General features: G+C 37.1%; 6 protein-coding genes across 6 annotated transcripts; 3 read left to right on the plus strand and 3 right to left on the minus strand.

Annotated features, from left to right (window-relative positions):
- Nucleotides 1-311: 311 nt before the first annotated feature.
- LOC121781518 (splicing factor U2AF 35 kDa subunit-like protein) lies at nt 312-6,040 on the minus strand. The gene is made up of 2 exons (XM_042179249.1): nt 5,981-6,040; nt 312-602 (listed from the first exon to the last, which is right to left on the minus strand). Exons 1-2 carry the CDS (start codon nt 6,038-6,040, stop codon nt 312-314), a joined length of 351 nt encoding a protein of 116 aa, XP_042035183.1.
- Nucleotides 6,041-7,528: 1,488 nt separating this feature from the next.
- Nucleotides 7,529-8,498, plus strand: LOC121781936 (ribosome-binding factor PSRP1, chloroplastic-like). The gene is made up of 4 exons (XM_042179642.1): nt 7,529-7,678; nt 7,768-8,061; nt 8,192-8,300; nt 8,383-8,498. The coding sequence occupies exons 1-4, from the start codon at nt 7,529-7,531 to the stop codon at nt 8,496-8,498; spliced, it is 669 nt and encodes a 222-aa protein (XP_042035576.1).
- A 319-nt stretch (nt 8,499-8,817) lies between these two features.
- LOC121781519 lies at nt 8,818-9,316 on the minus strand. The gene is made up of 3 exons (XM_042179250.1): nt 9,203-9,316; nt 9,003-9,102; nt 8,818-8,912 (listed from the first exon to the last, which is right to left on the minus strand). Exons 1-3 carry the CDS (start codon nt 9,314-9,316, stop codon nt 8,818-8,820), a joined length of 309 nt encoding a protein of 102 aa, XP_042035184.1.
- Nucleotides 9,317-11,152: 1,836 nt separating this feature from the next.
- Nucleotides 11,153-12,144, plus strand: LOC121781937 (ribosome-binding factor PSRP1, chloroplastic-like). The gene is made up of 4 exons (XM_042179643.1): nt 11,153-11,302; nt 11,392-11,685; nt 11,816-11,924; nt 12,007-12,144. The coding sequence occupies exons 1-4, from the start codon at nt 11,153-11,155 to the stop codon at nt 12,120-12,122; spliced, it is 669 nt and encodes a 222-aa protein (XP_042035577.1). The 3' UTR covers nt 12,123-12,144.
- A 297-nt stretch (nt 12,145-12,441) lies between these two features.
- Nucleotides 12,442-13,970, minus strand: LOC121781520. Its single transcript, XM_042179251.1, has 4 exons — nt 13,857-13,970; nt 12,998-13,068; nt 12,827-12,904; nt 12,442-12,726 (listed from the first exon to the last, which is right to left on the minus strand). The coding sequence occupies exons 1-4, from the start codon at nt 13,963-13,965 to the stop codon at nt 12,442-12,444; spliced, it is 543 nt and encodes a 180-aa protein (XP_042035185.1). The 5' UTR covers nt 13,966-13,970.
- Nucleotides 13,971-14,177: 207 nt separating this feature from the next.
- LOC121781521 (ribosome-binding factor PSRP1, chloroplastic-like) lies at nt 14,178-15,742 on the plus strand. Its single transcript, XM_042179252.1, has 5 exons — nt 14,178-14,275; nt 14,766-14,922; nt 15,012-15,305; nt 15,436-15,544; nt 15,627-15,742. Exons 1-5 carry the CDS (start codon nt 14,178-14,180, stop codon nt 15,740-15,742), a joined length of 774 nt encoding a protein of 257 aa, XP_042035186.1.
- Nucleotides 15,743-17,133: the final 1,391 nt, after the last annotated feature.

A 17,133-nucleotide genomic window follows, 5' to 3' on the forward strand; every position in this document is an offset into this window, starting at 1 on the left:
AGTTTGTAGAGAGTCGAAAATTATGAGATCTCTTGTAAATGGTGTTCAGTTCCTTTGCAAACATTCCCTTGTTGCTAGATGTACTATGCAATTTTGCGCTACCAAATAGAATAAATTGAAAACTATATATCAGAAATTAGCAACACAAAATTTCATTCTACCTTGTGCAACAAAACAAATCTGAGCATGCCAACAGATACAAGGCATGAATGTATATATGTTCTACAATCTAGGTTCTGCAGTTACAGTCATTGCCGGGTTCAGAAAGGCGAAGAAATTTAAAAGAAGAGTAGTCACATTGAGATATATTCCTAGTGACGCCTCTTACCACCACCACCACCTCCACCTCCACCACCACCACCCTTTCTCTTGCCATGACGTTTCTTGCCATCTTTATTCTTCTTCCCTTTACCTGTAGGGTGCCTGCCCTTGTAGTTAGAGGCTTCAGGGGCTGAGGGCTTCAACAGATGCCCGATGTTGAGAAACCCCTTTCTGAAATCACCTTGCATCGACTTTAGAATTCTATCCTCTGCTGGTTTCCTCTCTGGCACCTTCTTGGAACTACTGCTACTGTAGGCCCCAAACCTTCCAAGTATAGCTCTCTGTATAGAGACCAATTATTTACACATCATTTCTATTGAGAAATGTAGGCAATTGTCACAAAATGGTACTGATCATGGTTCAACGAAAATCATAATATGGAATGGTAGAATCACATCAATGGGTTCATAAGTTTATGAAAGGCAACCAAAGTCAAAGGGGCTTTCGAAAACAATCAAGTGGATTAAGTTTGTCAAGGCAAGGTATAAAATGTAGGCCTTAACTTCGCGTTGTAGAAAGAAGTGTTCTAATATTGAAAGGATACACATAGTGGAACTGATCCAAAAAGAATTTCAGTATGTAAGAAAGAACTTGACACAGACATGGTGACAAAATGAAAAACTGAACGAAAGCTCAAAGAAGAAAAGCCCATAAAAAACATGTCTGCGAAACCTGATTATATTGAAGAACATAACTGCAAGCAGCCTTAGGAATGAAGTTCAATAGCAAAGGCTCACAAAGTCAAAGTATGGTTGTATAAATAATAGGTCAAAGAAGACTACAATCAACCCAAGTTTCCAAAGTTATGAAGGCAACACCACTTTCCAAGAACTGAAAATGAGTTATGACTCAATGGAGGAAAAGAAACATTATGCATCACTTACAATGGGTGAATGGAACAAGTTGTTAAACCGACAAGGGCTCACGGCTATTTGAAAGGTCCTGAAAGATAACTTCTTAGAATCCAAGTAAGAACTGTTGATTAAAATAGTTTGTTCTAGCTATTAAAGTCGCACCCCTCTTTCATCTTTTGCAAGCCGAAACTTGTAACATCGCTCTAAGAACCGTGGATTCCGCGCTGAGATTCTTCGTGTCATTGCTACTAATAATGGTAGTCGGAATCTACATCTTCGTAGTATCCTTTGCATGTCATACTGACTATCCTCGTAGGACATTGTTATCATCCTCGTGCTCCTTAGTAGGGTATGAAGATCATCTCCATCGAGTTGCCACTTACGCAAGATTACACTATACTAATTTAAATCGCGAGTATGATCGCTCATCGTTGCATGAAAATATCTTTTAGCATCGGTTTTTCTTGTCTCACACCTTGACTTAAGCGTTTGCCTCAACTCTCATATTCTCGTACGTTTCATTGCTTGGAAAAACAATAGTTAAGTTTCCAACTTAGAACTACGATTCGCGTGGTCAACTAGGATTATGTTTTAGGTACTCTAAGTTCACAACACAATTCATCATCTCATAGATCATCATCTACCACAATTTACGTCATTCATACCTCAAGATAAACACACCACATTTTCACATTCCATAGCAAAACACTTTCGAACTTCACAATTATATTCAAAACTTTAGAAACAAAATTTCTTTAAACTTTCACATGTTCCCAAATTTTTTTCCACATCTCACTTTTAAAGTAAAAGCTTTGACTCAAACTAAAACATACTTTTGCATCAACTTTCATCATGCGTATAAAACACTCCATAGAACAACGCGTCATATTTCGCACCTCATAACATACATAACATCACACTTTCTTAGCTAAATTTTCCAAACGAAAAGTTAATTATAATTTTTTTTTCGAAACTCAAATTTTTTTTTTAACCATTCATAAACACAACATTTTCCGTTGATCAATAAATTTTCCCAAAAGAAAGAACTAACATGTTTTCATTTAAAGTTCAAAGATATTTTTTTTCAAAAATTCCGACAACTTTCCACAACATAAACATTTTTCCTTAATCAAACTCCACTAGAACAAATAGTCATTAATATTGCAAAACATCAATCGCAAAATCCTTTTCCATTTTTTTTACATGTCAAACACCATGCATATCTCACATGCTTTCAACAAATAAAACATACCTCACTTTCATTGGTTGAGCGTGATGCTGTGGATGTTGAGTCTTCATGACACTACTAGTCAATAAGGGTTCACTAATCTAGACTTAAGATAAAAGAAGACTCTTGGACCAGAGCGCAACACCTGGCTCTGATACCACTCTGTCACGACCGCCCATACTAGGGTTGCTACAAATACGACGATCGCGACCAAACATGCAAAGGTAGACTTTTATTGAAAACTTAATTAACTTAAAGGATGAAGAAAACATTTTCTTTTTTGTTTTAAAGAAGCTTAAAATTATAACTTTGCTATTAAATAAAACAACATATGATAAACACTTTTAAAAGAAGCAGCGGAGAAAATAGTTATTTAAAACCCAATCAACTTCTAAGAAAAACATGTAGTCTAACTCACGTGAAAGACATCATTTTCAGACAATAATGTAAATAGACGTTTAAAACCTAACACGACCAAAACATGCTCAACATAGTACGAAAAGATTTAAGTATTGAAACATGATTCAAAAACATAGCAGCGGAAATAAGGTTCAAAGGGAGAGTCAAGGATCACACCTATGTATGAAGACACGACGCATTCTAAGGCTAGCTTAACATCCTCCACAACATCCTGCTCAACCTGCACATAAGAAAATAATATGCAGGGCTAAGTACTTGATGTACTCAATGGGCTCATGCCGAAAACATTTTAATTTAATTATGTCATCCATACCAGTGATCTCGAGTTTTAGATAGCAAGAAAAATATCACGAGAACACAAAACATTTCAAGTCTGGTCAGACAATTTATCTCCCCACTTTTCACATCAATCCATCATATCACAATGCGATGAAAGTGTGGCCACACTATTCGCCCACGAGACCGGCCGACTAGCAAGGACGGCTCACGATCCCACCAGTGTACACAACCTGATAGGGTTTGCGGCCCTACTCAGACCCGAATTCGTTTCACAACACAGCCCTATAGCCTAACGGAGCAAGCTCAGACGAACTAGGCATCAGGCAACAATTCACAAACAAAATATGGCATGACATAATAGTTAAACCACCCTTATAACTCCTCATAATATTTTCAGAAATAAAGAAGTTCGAAAAGAAAGCCTACCTCGTTCGCTTAACAATTCAATTCCAACTTATGAAACTTTCGTTTCTCGAGCTCACGTATACTCAATCACCCTTGCCAACGACAACACAATTAGTCTTTCATAAACTTATATTTTCATGCATGTCCTATTGTTCCTTTTTATCGTTCTCTTACCCATCCCAACATTCACCAACACAAGAAAGACATATCATAACGCTTTTCTCAATGAGTCACACATAATCACGTCATAAAACACTTTCTTAAACCATACGTGCATCATATAACTCATCAAAACTTAGCACAAATGATATTTTCGTAGAACAACTAAACTGGCAGAACTGCGCGGTTGATTTGTAAAAATCACGAAAATTTCATCCGACCTCATATGAAGCTAAAATTTTGTCACAACACAGTAGACACATTAAAGTTCATCCAGGTAAAGTTTCACACTCATATCATGTCGTTTGGTCAGTCAAAACATTAATACAACACTCTGGTCGGAATATAAAAATTCTGGCAGCATGGCGCAATTGACTTCACACATTTTTCAAAAATTGCGCAGTCAACTTCACACATTTTTCAAAAATTCATTTTTCCACAGAACGGGCTGAAATTTACACGAGACACAGAAAACACCTTGAAATTTACTCAGTAAAAGTGTCATATTAAAATTCGGCCGTTTGATAGGTTAATTACTCATCAGAAGCTACTGGTCGAACATCACAGATAACAGACACACAATTTCTAAATTAGGGTTTCCTTCTCAATCATCGAAACACCAATTCTCATGCTTATAACACACAATCATGCTTGATAAGACTCTCTTAAATATGTTTGCACATAAACTTACATCATTTACCAAAGATTCAATTCAAACTTCACACAAATCAATTGAAAACGCATATTTATCAAAGTTTTCAAGCAAACTCACTTTTCCCCCGATTAAATTTGCGATCTACGATTCCTACACCCACTAAATGCATGTAGGATTCAAGAACATGGTTCAAATGAAAAGAATGAGGAAAAGTGAAGCCAATATACCTTCTTTGACAAAACGAATCGGTAGAACCAAGAAACGATGCAATTCGTCGGAGATTCTTGAAAATAAACTTCAATGGATGCAAGAACAAGGAATGGATGGAGGATTTTTGGAGAGAAAGAGTGGAGAGGAGGGGAAAAAACGTGTGAAAGGGAGAGAGGGAGAGGGCGGACGAAAATTGTGAGGGAAATGGTGGCTAGGGTTTATTTTGGTGGTATTTATAGTCTAGGTTTAAGTCCATGAATTAATTAATTAATTAATTGTGGAGGAATAAAATATAGGCTAATAAATAAAAATTCCATAATTATACAAGGCTTAATTTTTGAAAATTATGGCTGAATTTAAACAAGGAATTATTTGATATTTACTTGGAGAGAAATAAATCCGCAATTTAGGAAATAAAAACAATGAATATTCCATAAACAAGGGAACAAAATAAATTAAATCTCCGAGTAGGAAATATGAGGTAGGGGCCGAAAATATAAGGGAAACTGCACAAGGGAATTATTTAAATCCTCAATTAACTGTAATAGGATTTAAATTTGGTAATTTCTTTATAGGAAAAAGGCTCCCATAAAATAGATAACAAGTAAATAAATTCCCACAAGGAAAAATAAGGCATAGGGGGCGTGTGGCAATAGATGAAGAATAAAAGAAAATATTCACATCCCCAATTAATTGAACATAAGTATTAGAATGGTATTTAAATGAATAAAAAGGGAGTCCACAAAATAGGAAACAATAAATTATCCTCCAAAAATTTGTGAAAGGGGCCGAAAATATTAGGCTTAAATTGCCAAGGGATTATTTCCACTCTTTATTTAATTTGGGTGAAGAAATAAAATGTGGCATGATTTAATTGGATTTAATTCAAAGAAAGAAGTCAACAAGGCACCAATTAAATCAAAGAAAAATTATTCATCCTCCTATTTTAATTAGGGGATTTTCGAAACTCCCAAAGGTAATAGACTAGAGTTCGAATTTTATGTATTACAATTTAGGGATCATTTAGGTTGGATTTAATTTGGATAAATAAATATCCCAAAGCAATTAACTAAATCCAAGAAATGAAATACTATTCCAATAATTAAAAAGGGTCGAACATTCTGATGACTTGGCTCGAAAGATATAAATGCATGATCCTAATAATTATTTCCCCACATTGAAAAATATAAAATATCAATCACTTCATTCCACATCACCCACGATAATTATTTCACGCAATTCACTTAACCACATATAAACAAAAGTTTCTTAATCGAAATTTCAAATCAATATATAAAGGGTCAAAAAGTTTGGGATGTTACAAAACTCTAGCAACACTAAGAGGTAACCTCTGTTTCTTTGGAGGTTGTTTAACAAGAAACACAAAGTTCATACATGGTACTTGAGAGCTTAATATGTGCAGCAATAGTAAGGCGTAAATGAACACACCTTTCCACCGAGTGACACTACCTTCTTATTCTCCAAGTCTTTTTTCTGTTTCCATGTCATGTGTGCAAAGGTTAATCCAAAAGGTTAATCAAATTCATTTGCCAAATCCAAAAGGTTAATTCAAAAGGTTAATCAAATTCATTTGCCAAATCCAACACAAACATACACACACAAAGGAAAGAGTTCATAGTAAGAGGAATGAGCAATTCAGCCATGGGTGCAAAGCATCAACAAAAGATTACACGTTAGTGATCTTTAACCAAAATCTCAAACCTATTATGACAGTGATCTTTTCCAGACCTTATTCTACACAACCAGCAATAAACCCTTGAACCTTCATGGAGCAATTTCTGATAATCCATGTGAACAGATTCATTGAAAAAGATATCGAATTCCTTTGCCTTCATAGTTCAGAGAAATATTTCAAAACATTGATGCACTTCTTCACTAGAAAAATATTACAGCAAAGAATAAGATCAAATATACTAGAATGATGACAGCAATAGGTATGAATCAAATTGTCAATATTTTTCTCCCTACAACAACAGCTCCAAAAATTGACATACTTAACCAAATATCCAAAAAATTAGATTATAATAGTAGTAAATGTAAATAGACTTAATCTTACCCAAAAATTCAATATCTTTCAGGATGGACTTGATGTCCATTCTAGGTTCCTGGGAATCCAAATTGGAGGATGAAGATTCCCTTTTCGTTCCTTTCCCCTTCATAGTCATACCTTTTTCGTAACCAAAAAATAAGCAAGATCTTTAATCCAACAAAATACATGAAACAAACCCAACCAGATCAATTGAATTTCGCAGTGGATAAACGATTGCGTCCTCCTATAATAAGAAATAGTTCAGTTAGCATTGGAAAATTTGAAAAAGTAAAAAATGCAAGATGTAATAAGGGTAAAGGATTACCGTATGGCTGAAACAATCTGTGGATGGCAACGGCGGAATCTGCTTTACTTTCACTTATTCAGTATTTCTGCGCAGGAATCAGGGCTTGTGGAGATGAAGACTTAAGATGGCGGCGGCACATGCACATCAGAAGAAATTGATTTTATTTAAATACTTTTATTATTCAAATATTTATCCCTGTCATAATTGCAGTGGTCATACTTGAATTAGTGTTCAATGTGTAGTTTGATGATTAGATAGTTAGTTAGTAAATTCACATTTTTTATAATATGTGATTGAACTTTCTTGATTTTAGAGGTATAATTAGTTGGAGTTTTTGTCTGAGATATAGAAAGAAATGATCTTTATTTGTTGCTAAAGAGGTAAAGCTTGAACTATTGTCCAATGTGTAGTTAGTCAGTTCTCACTTCTGATATTGAAGAGGTGTAGCGGTAATCGATTTGATGGGAGGTGAGTAGATTGGGAATTGGTGTTACTTAAGAGAACTCTTGCATTTATGTTCTGTTGATTTTATCATACATTTACGTTTGAGTAAACACACATACACAGGTGTAATGTTGAGGGGAAACTGTGGTGAGCTTATTCTCTGATGCTCTTTCATTGATCTTCTCATGGATTGAAAATGCAGCTGCGTCCCTCTGTGAAGAGTTATGTGGAAGAGAAGTTAGGTAAGGCAGTGCAAAAGCATAGCCATTTAGTGAGGGAAGTCGATGTCAGGTTGTCCATCAGTGGTGGACAGGTAGGGAAAGGCCCAAAAGTGCGAAGGTGTGAGGTGCGTGTGTCTTACTACCGTGTTGTATTTATCCTACTAGGGTCGTGTTTGTTAGTATGCTATCTAAGTAGTTGTGGTAATGTATGTAGGTTACTTTGTTCACTAAGAAACATGGAGTGGTTCGAGCAGAAGAATATGCTGAGTCGCTCTATGGGAGCATAGATTTGGTTTCTTCCATTATCCAGAGAAAGTTAAGGAAGATCAAGGATAAAGACTCAGACCATGGTCGCCATATGAAGGACTTCGACACGCTCAAGGTTAGGTATCCCGGTGCACTCTTGGTTGCTGAGGATATTGAGGCGGTACCCGATGAAGCAGATGAGGCTGATGCAGTGGGAATTCAGGGTGAAGGAGTTGAAGAGGAAGAAATCGTCATTAATGAGGTTGTCATTCCTCATCTCTTTCTTCTTTTTAATGTTTTTTTTTCACTTTCTTGTGTGCCTTGTGTGCTTTTCTGTGCATTATATTCGTGTTAACTTAGCAATCTCCCGATATATACACTCTTGTTTGCAGATTTTTCGCACAAAGTACTTCGATATGCCCCCTCTGACTGTTAGTGAGGCAGTCGAGCAGCTGGAAAACCTCGATCATGACTTCTATGGCTTTCGCAATGAAGAAACTGGTAAACTGACTTCACGTCTTTTCATCTTTATATATGACAGGGCTCCTCACGGATGCTTACGCTAGAGAGTGCCATGTTGCAGGTGAGATCAACATAGTCTACAAACGGAGAGCCGGGGGATACGGTCTCATCATCCCTAAACAAAACGGTGAAACAGAGAAACTGGAGCCTGTGGTCGTTGAGTCGACATCGAGCTGATTCCTACTCACGAAGGTGTTTTGAGATGAAAATGAGTAAAAAATGAAGTTTGTAGAGAGTCGAAAACTATGAGATCTCTTGTAAATGGTGTTTAGTTCCTTTGAAAACATTCCCTTGTTGCTAGATGTATTATGCAATTTTGCGCTACCAAATAGAATAAACTGAAAACTATATATCAGAAATTAGCAACACAAATTTCATTCTACATTGAGCAACAAAACAAATCTGAGCATGCCAACAGGGCATGAATGTATATATGTTCTACAAGCTTGGAAGGCAAAGAAATTTAAAAGAAGATTAGTCACTTTGAGATATATTCCTAGTGACGCCTCTTACCACCACCACCACCTCCACCACCACCACCCTTTCTCTTGCCATGACTTTTCTTGCCATCTTTCTTCTTCTTCCCTTTACCTGTAGGGTGCATGCCCTTGTAGTTAGAGGCTTCAGGGGCTGTTGGCTTCTACAGATGCCTGATGTTGAGAACCCCCTTTCTGAAATTGCCTTGCATCGACTTCAGAATTCTATCCTCTACTGGTTTCCTCTCTGGCACCTTCATGGAACTACTGCTACTGTAGGCTCCAAACCTTCCAAGTATAGCTCTCTGTATATAGACCAATTATTTACACATCATTTCTAATCTTAATCGACATACAGCTTTAGAGTGACTGAATGAAATGATGACGCTGAGAATGTTAAGTAACCTCTTGAAGCAGTTGTTCTTCTCTATCCTTTTGATTCTTCATTGAAACTCTAGCAACACTAAGAGGTAACCTCTGTTTCTTTGGAGGTTGTTTAACAAGAAACACAAAGTTCATACATGGTACTTGAGAGCTTAATATGTGCAGCAATAGTAATGGCGTAAATGAACACACCTTTCCACCGAGTGACACTACCTTCTTATTCTCCAATTCCTTTTTCTATTTCCATGTCATGTGTGAGGAACCTGAATTAACAAGAAATTATACACATTCCAAGATATTGTAGTACACCCATATCTCATATGTTCATCTCATCAAACACAAACACACACAAAAGAAAGAGTTAGCAGAAAGAGGGAGGAGCAATTCCAGCCATGGGTGCAAAGTTAGTGATCCTCAACTAAAATCTCAACCTGATTGGACAATGATGTTTTCCAAACCTTATTCTGCATTATTCTACACAACCAACAACAAACCCCTTCGAACTCACATGAAGCACTTTCAACTAGTTCGGTGAAAGGATTAATTCAAAAGGTTAATCAAATTCATTTGCCAAATCCAACACAAACATACACACAAAGCAAAGAGTTCATAGTAAGAGGAATGAGCAATTCAGTCATGGGTGCAAAGCATCAACAAAAGATTACACGTTAGTGATCTTCAACAAAAATCTCAAACCTATTATGACAGTGATCTTTTCCAGACCTTATTCTACACAAACAACAATAAACCCTTGAACCTTCATGTAGCTATTTCTGATAAACCATGTGAACAGATTCATTGAAAAAGATATCGAATTCCTTTGACTTCATAGTTCAGAGAAATATTTCAAAACATTGATGCACTTCTTCACTAGAAAAATATTACAGCAAAGAATAAGATCAAATATACTAGAATGATGACTGCAATAGGTATGAATCAAATTGTCAATATTTTTCTCCCTACAACAACAGCTCCAAAAATTGACATACTTAACCAAAGATCCAAAAAATTAGATTATAATAGTAGTAAATGTAAAGAGACTTAATCTTACCCAAAAATTCAATATCTTTCAGGATGGACTTGATGTCCATTCTAGGTTCCTGGGAATCCAAATTGGAGGATGAAGATTCCCTTTTCGTTCCTTTCCCCTTCATAGTCATACCTTTTTCGTAACCGAAAAACAAGAAAGATCTTCAATCCAACAAAATACATGAAACAAACCCAACCAGATCAATTGAATATCGCAGTGGATAAACGATTGCGTCCTCTTATAATAACAAATAGTTCAGTTAGCATTGGAAAATTTGAAAAAGTAAAAAACGCAAGATGTAATAAGGGTAAAGGATTACCGTATGGCTGAAACAATCTGTGGATGGCAACGGCAGAATCTGCTTTACTTTCACTTATTCAGTATTTCTGCGCAGGAATCAGGGCTTGTGGAGATGAAGACTTAAGATGGCGGCGGCACATGCACATCAGAAGAAATTGATTTTATTTAAATACTTTTATTATTCAAATATTTATCCCTGTCATAATTGCAGTGGTCATACTTGAATTAGTGTTCAATGTGTAGTTTGATGATTAGATAGTTAGTTAGTAAATTCACATTTTTTATAATATGTGATTGAACTTTCTTGATTTTAGAGGTATAATTAGTTGGAGTTTTTGTCTGAGATATAGAAAGAAATGATCTTTATTTGTTGCTAAAGAGGTAAAGCTTGAACTATTGTCCAATGTGTAGTTAGTCAGTTCTCACTTCTGATATTGAAGAGGTGTAGCGGTAATCGATTTGATGGGAGGTGAGTAGATTGGGAATTGGTGTTACTTAAGAGAACTCTTGCATTTATGTTCTGTTGATTTTATCATACATTTACGTTTGAGTAAACACACATACACAGGTGTAATGTTGAGGGGAAACTGTGGTGAGCTTATTCTCTGATGCTCTTTCATTGATCTTCTCATGGATTGAAAATGCAGCTGCGTCCCTCTGTGAAGAGTTATGTGGAAGAGAAGTTAGGTAAGGCAGTGCAAAAGCATAGCCATTTAGTGAGGGAAGTCGATGTCAGGTTGTCCATCAGTGGTGGACAGGTAGGGAAAGGCCCAAAAGTGCGAAGGTGTGAGGTGCGTGTGTCTTACTACCGTGTTGTATTTATCCTACTAGGGTCGTGTTTGTTAGTATGCTATCTAAGTAGTTGTGGTAATGTATGTAGGTTACTTTGTTCACTAAGAAACATGGAGTGGTTCGAGCAGAAGAATATGCTGAGTCGCTCTATGGGAGCATAGATTTGGTTTCTTCCATTATCCAGAGAAAGTTAAGGAAGATCAAGGATAAAGACTCAGACCATGGTCGCCATATGAAGGACTTCGACACGCTCAAGGTTAGGTATCCCGGTGCACTCTTGGTTGCTGAGGATATTGAGGCGGTACCCGATGAAGCAGATGAGGCTGATGCAGTGGGAATTCAGGGTGAAGGAGTTGAAGAGGAAGAAATCGTCATTAATGAGGTTGTCATTCCTCATCTCTTTCTTCTTTTTAATGTTTTTTTTTCACTTTCTTGTGTGCCTTGTGTGCTTTTCTGTGCATTATATTCGTGTTAACTTAGCAATCTCCCGATATATACACTCTTGTTTGCAGATTTTTCGCACAAAGTACTTCGATATGCCCCCTCTGACTGTTAGTGAGGCAGTCGAGCAGCTGGAAAACCTCGATCATGACTTCTATGGCTTTCGCAATGAAGAAACTGGTAAACTAACTTCACGTCTTTTCATCTTTATATATGACAGGGCTCCTCACGGATGCTTACGCTAGAGAGTGCCATGTTGCAGGTGAGATCAACATAGTCTACAAACGGAGAGCCGGGGGATACGGTCTCATCATCCCTAAACAAAACGGTGAAACAGAGAAACTGGAGCCTGTGGTCGTTGAGTCGACATCGAGCTGATTCCTACTCAAGAAGGTGTTTTGAGATGAAAATGAGTAAAAAATGAAGTTTGTAGAGAGTCGAAAACTATGAGATCTCTTGTAAATGGTGTTTAGTTCCTTTGAAAACATTCCCTTGTTGCTAGATGTATTATGCAATTTTGCGCTACCAAATAGAATAAACTGAAAACTATATATCAGAAATTAGCAACACAAATTTCATTCTACATTGAGCAACAAAACAAATCTGAGCATGCCAACAGGGCATGAATGTATATATGTTCTACAAGCTTGGAAGGCAAAGAAATTTAAAAGAAGATTAGTCACTTTGAGATATATTCCTAGTGACGCCTCTTACCACCACCACCACCTCCACCACCACCACCCTTTCTCTTGCCATGACTTTTCTTGCCATCTTTCTTCTTCTTCCCTTTACCTGTAAGGAGCTTGCCCTTGTAGTTAGAGGTTTCAGGGGCTGAGGGCTTAAACAGATGCCCAATGTTGAGAACCCCCTTTCTGAAATCGCCTTGCATCGACTTCAGAATTCTGTCCTCTGCTGGTTTCCTCTCTGGCACCTTCATGGAACTACTGCTACTGTAGGCTCCAAACCTTCCAAGTATAGCTCTCTGTATATAGACCAATTATTTACACATCATTTCTAATCTTAATCGACATACAGCTTTAGAGTGACTGAATGAAATGATGACGCTGAGAATGTTAAGTAACCTCTTGAAGCAGTTGTTCTTCTCTATCCTTTTGATTCTTCATTGAAACTCTAGCAACACTAAGAGGTAACCTCTGTTTCTTTGGAGGTTGTTTAACAAGAAACACAAAGTTCATACATGGTACTTGAGAGCTTAATATGTGCAGCAATAGTAATGGCGTAAATGAACACACCTTTCCACCGAGTGACACTACCTTCTTATTCTCCAATTCCTTTTTCTGTTTCCATGTCATGTGTGAGGAACCTGAATTAACAAGAAATTATACACATTCCAAGATATTGTAGTACACCCATATCTCATATGTTCATCTCATCAAACACAAACACACACAAAAGAAAGAGTTAGCAGAAAGAGGGAGGAGCAATTCCAGCCATGGGTGCAAAGTTAGTGATCCTCAACTAAAATCTCAACCTGATTGGACAATGATGTTTTCCAAACCTTATTCTACATTATTCTACACAACCAACAACAAACCCTTCGAACTCACATGAAGCACTTTCAACTAGTTCGGTGAAAGGATTAATTCAAAAGGTTAATCAAATTCATTTGCCAAATCCAACACAAACATACACACAAAGCAAAGAGTTCATAGTAAGAGGAATGAGCAATTCAGTCATGGGTGCAAAGCATCAACAAAAGATTACACGTTAGTGATCTTCAACAAAAATCTCAAACCTATTATGACAGTGATCTTTTTCCAGACCTTATTCTACACAAACAACAATAAACCCTTGAACCTTCATGTAGCTATTTCTGATAAACCATGTGAACAGATTCATTGAAAAAGATATCGAATTCCTTTGACTTCATAGTTCAGAGAAATATTTCAAAACATTGATGCACTTCTTCACTAGAAAAATATTACAGCAAAGAATAAGATCAAATATACTAGAATGATGACTGCAATAGGTATGAATCAAATTGTCAATATTTTTCTCCCTACAACAACAGCTCCAAAAATTGACATACTTAACCAAAGATCCAAAAAATTAGATTATAATAGTAGTAAATGTAAAGAGACTTAATCTTACCCAAAAATTCAATATCTTTCAGGATGGACTTGATGTCCATTCTAGGTTCCTGGGAATCCAAATTGGAGGATGAAGATTCCCTTTTCGTTCCTTTCCCCTTCATAGTCATACCTTTTTCGTAACCGAAAAACAAGCAAGATCTTCAATCCAACAAAATACATGAAACAAACCCAACCAGATCAATTGAATATCGCAGTGGATAAACGATTGCGTCCTCTTATAATAACAAATAGTTCAGTTAGCATTGGAAAATTTGAAAAAGTAAAAAATGCAAGATGTAATAAGGGTAAAGGATTACCGCGTGGCTGAAACAATCTGTGGATGGCAACGGCGGAATCTGCTTTACTTTCACTTATTCAGTATTTCTGCGCAGGAATCAGGGCTTGTGGAGATGAAGACTTAAGATGGCGGCGGCACAGGTCAGAAGAAATTGATTTTATTTAAATACTTTTATTATTCAAATATTTATCCCTGTCATAATTGCAGTGGTCATACTTGAATTAGTGTTCAATGTGTAGTTTGACGATTAGATAGTTAGTTAGTAAATTCACATTTTTTATAATATGTGATTGAACTTTCTTGATTTTAGAGGTATAATTAGTTGGAGTTTTTGTCTTATATATAGAAAGAAATGATCTTTATTTGTTGCTAAAGAGGTAAAGCTTGAACTATTGTTCAATATGTAGTTAGTCAGTTCTCACTTCTGATATTGAAGAGGTGTAGCGGTAATCGATTTGATGGGAGGTGAGTAGATTGGGAATTGGTGTTTCATAAGAGAACTCTTGCATCTATGTTTTGTTCATTTTATCATACATTTACATTTGAGTAAACACACATACACAGGTGTAATGTTGAGGGGAAACTGTGGTGAGCTTATTCTCTGATGCTCTTTCATTGATCTTCTCATAGATTGAAAATGCAGCTGCATCCCTCTGTGAAGAGTTATGTGGAAGAGAAGTTAGGTAAGGCAGTGCAAAAGCATAGACATTTAGTGAGGGAAGTCGATGTCAGGTTGTCCATCCGTGGTGGAGAGGTAGGGAAAGGCCCAAAAGTGCGAAGGTGTGAGGTGCGTGTGTCTTACTACCGTGTTGTATTTATCCTACTAGGGTCGTGTTTGTTAGTATGCTATCTAAGTAGTTGTGGTAATGTATGTAGGTTACTTTGTTCACTAAGAAACATGGAGTGGTTCGAGCAGAAGAATATGCCGAGTCGCTCTATGGGAGCATAGATTTGGTTTCTTCCATTATCCAGAGAAAGTTGAGGAAGATAAGGGAGAAAGACTCGGACCATGGTTGCCATATGAAGGACATCGACACGCTCAAGGTTAGGTATCCCGGTGCACTCTTGGCTGCTGAGGATATTGAGGCGGTACCCGATGAAGCAGATGAGGCTGATGCAGTGGGAATTCAGGGTGAAGGAGTTGAAGAGGAAGAAATTGTCATTAATGAGGTTGTCATTCCTCATCTCTTTCTTCTTTTTAATGTTTTTTTTTCACTTTCTTGTGTGCCTTGTGTGCTTTTCTGTGCATTATATTCGTGTTAACTTAGCAATCTCCCGATATATACACTTTTGTTTGCAGATTGTTCGGACAAAATACTTCGATATGCCCCCTCTGACTGTTAGTGAGGCAGTCGAGCAGCTGGAAAACCTCGATCATGACTTCTATGGCTTTCACAATGAAGAAACTGGTAAACTGACTTCACGTCTTTTCATCTTTATATATGACAGGGCTCCTCACGGACGCTTACGCTAGAGAGTGCCATGTTGCAGGTGAGCTCAACATAGTCTACAAACGGAGAGCCGGGGGATACGGTCTCATCATCCCTAAACAAAACGGTGAAACAGAGAAACTGGAGCCTGTGGTCGTTGAGTCGACATCGAGCTGATTCCTACTCAAGAAGGTGTTTTGAGATGAAAATGAGTAAAAAATGAAGTTTGTAGAGAGTCGAAAACTATGAGATCTCTTGTAAATGGTGTTTAGTTCCTTTGCAAACATTCTCTTGTTACTAGATGTATTATGCAATTTTGCGCTACCAAATAGAATAAACTGAAAAGTATATATCAGAAATTAGCAACACAAAATTTCATTCTACATTGAGCAACAAAACAAATCTAAGCATGCCAACAGCGCATGAATGTATATATGTTCTACAAGCTTGGTTCTGCAGTTACAGTCATAGGGTTCAGAAAGGCAAAGAAATTTCAAAGAATAGTAGTAACTTTGAGATATATTCCTAGTGACGCCTCTTACCACCACCACCACCACCACCACCACCACCCTTTCTCTTGCCATGACTTTTCTTGCCATCTTTCTTCTTCTTCCCTTTACCTGTAGGGTGCATGCCCTTGTAGTTAGAGGCTTCAGGGGCTGTTGGCTTCTACAGATGCCTGATGTTGAGAACCCCCTTTCTGAAATTGCCTTGCATCGACTTCAGAATTCTATCCTCTACTGGTTTCCTCTCTGGCACCTTCTTGGAACTACTGCTACTGTAGGCTCCAAACCTTCCAAGTATAGCTCTCTGTATAGAGACCAATTATTTACACATCATTTCTAATCTTAATCGACATACAGCTTTAGAGTGACTGAATGAAATGATGACGCTAAGAATGTTAAGTAACCTCTTGAAGCAGTTTCTCTTCTCTATCCATTTGATTCTTAATTGAAACTCTAGCAACACTAAGAGGTAACCTCTATTTCTTTGGAGGCTTAACAAGAAACACAAAGTTCATACAAGGTACTTGAGAGCTTAATATGTTTCCATGTCATGTGTGAGGAACCTGAATTAACAAGAAATTATACACATTCCAAGATATTGTAGTACACCAATATCTCATATGTTCATCTCATCAAACACAAACACACACAAAAGAAAGAGTTCGCAGTAAGAGGGAGGAGAAATTCCAGCCATGGGTGAAAAGTAAGTGATCCTCAACTAAAATCTCAACCTGATTGGACAGTGATGTTTTCCAAACCTTATTCTGCATTATTCTACACAACCAACAACAAATCCTTTGAACCCACATGGAGCACTTTCTGAAGAATACAACTAGTTCGGTGAAAGGATTAATTCAAAAGGTTAATCAAATTCATTTGCCAAATCCAACACAAACGTACACAAACCTATTATGACATTGATCTTTTCCAGACCTTATTCTACACAACCAACAACAAACCCTTGAACCTTCATGGAGCAATTTCTGATAAACCATGTGAACATATTCATTGAAAAAGATATCGAATTCCTTTGCCTTCATAGTTCAGAGAAATATTTCAAAA

The sequence above is a fragment of the Salvia splendens genome, chromosome 20 (genome assembly GCF_004379255.2).
Source record: "Salvia splendens isolate huo1 chromosome 20, SspV2, whole genome shotgun sequence".
Lineage (NCBI taxonomy): Eukaryota > Viridiplantae > Streptophyta > Magnoliopsida > Lamiales > Lamiaceae > Salvia > Salvia splendens.

Bases quoted from the DNA above. Each gene is read 5' to 3' on its own strand.
- LOC121781518 (XM_042179249.1), bottom strand. From the start codon at position 6,040: ATGACATGGAAACAGAAAAAAGACTTGGAGAATAAGAAGGTAGTGTCA. The intron at 603-5,980 runs GTGTGTTCATTT...GTCTCTATACAG, and splicing joins TAGTGTCACTCGGTGGAAAG to AGAGCTATACTTGGAAGGTT.
- LOC121781936 (XM_042179642.1), top strand. From the start codon at position 7,529: ATGCAGCTGCGTCCCTCTGTGAAGAGTTATGTGGAAGAGAAGTTAGGT. The intron at 8,062-8,191 runs GTTGTCATTCCT...TCTTGTTTGCAG, and splicing joins AAGAAATCGTCATTAATGAG to ATTTTTCGCACAAAGTACTT. The intron at 8,301-8,382 runs GTAAACTGACTT...GCCATGTTGCAG, and splicing joins CTTTCGCAATGAAGAAACTG to GTGAGATCAACATAGTCTAC.
- LOC121781519 (XM_042179250.1), bottom strand. From the start codon at position 9,316: ATGAACTTTGTGTTTCTTGTTAAACAACCTCCAAAGAAACAGAGGTTA. The intron at 9,103-9,202 runs GTTACTTAACAT...GTCTATATACAG, and splicing joins AAGAACAACTGCTTCAAGAG to AGAGCTATACTTGGAAGGTT. The intron at 8,913-9,002 runs GCAATTTCAGAA...TGCACCCTACAG, and splicing joins AATTCTGAAGTCGATGCAAG to GTAAAGGGAAGAAGAAGAAA.
- LOC121781937 (XM_042179643.1), top strand. From the start codon at position 11,153: ATGCAGCTGCGTCCCTCTGTGAAGAGTTATGTGGAAGAGAAGTTAGGT. The intron at 11,303-11,391 runs GTGCGTGTGTCT...TAATGTATGTAG, and splicing joins CAAAAGTGCGAAGGTGTGAG to GTTACTTTGTTCACTAAGAA. The intron at 11,686-11,815 runs GTTGTCATTCCT...TCTTGTTTGCAG, and splicing joins AAGAAATCGTCATTAATGAG to ATTTTTCGCACAAAGTACTT.
- LOC121781520 (XM_042179251.1), bottom strand. From the start codon at position 13,965: ATGACTATGAAGGGGAAAGGAACGAAAAGGGAATCTTCATCCTCCAAT. The intron at 12,905-12,997 runs GTGTGTTCATTT...CAACCTCCAAAG, and splicing joins TAGTGTCACTCGGTGGAAAG to AAACAGAGGTTACCTCTTAG. The intron at 12,727-12,826 runs GTTACTTAACAT...GTCTATATACAG, and splicing joins AAGAACAACTGCTTCAAGAG to AGAGCTATACTTGGAAGGTT.
- LOC121781521 (XM_042179252.1), top strand. From the start codon at position 14,178: ATGGCAACGGCGGAATCTGCTTTACTTTCACTTATTCAGTATTTCTGC. The intron at 14,923-15,011 runs GTGCGTGTGTCT...TAATGTATGTAG, and splicing joins CAAAAGTGCGAAGGTGTGAG to GTTACTTTGTTCACTAAGAA. The intron at 15,306-15,435 runs GTTGTCATTCCT...TTTTGTTTGCAG, and splicing joins AAGAAATTGTCATTAATGAG to ATTGTTCGGACAAAATACTT.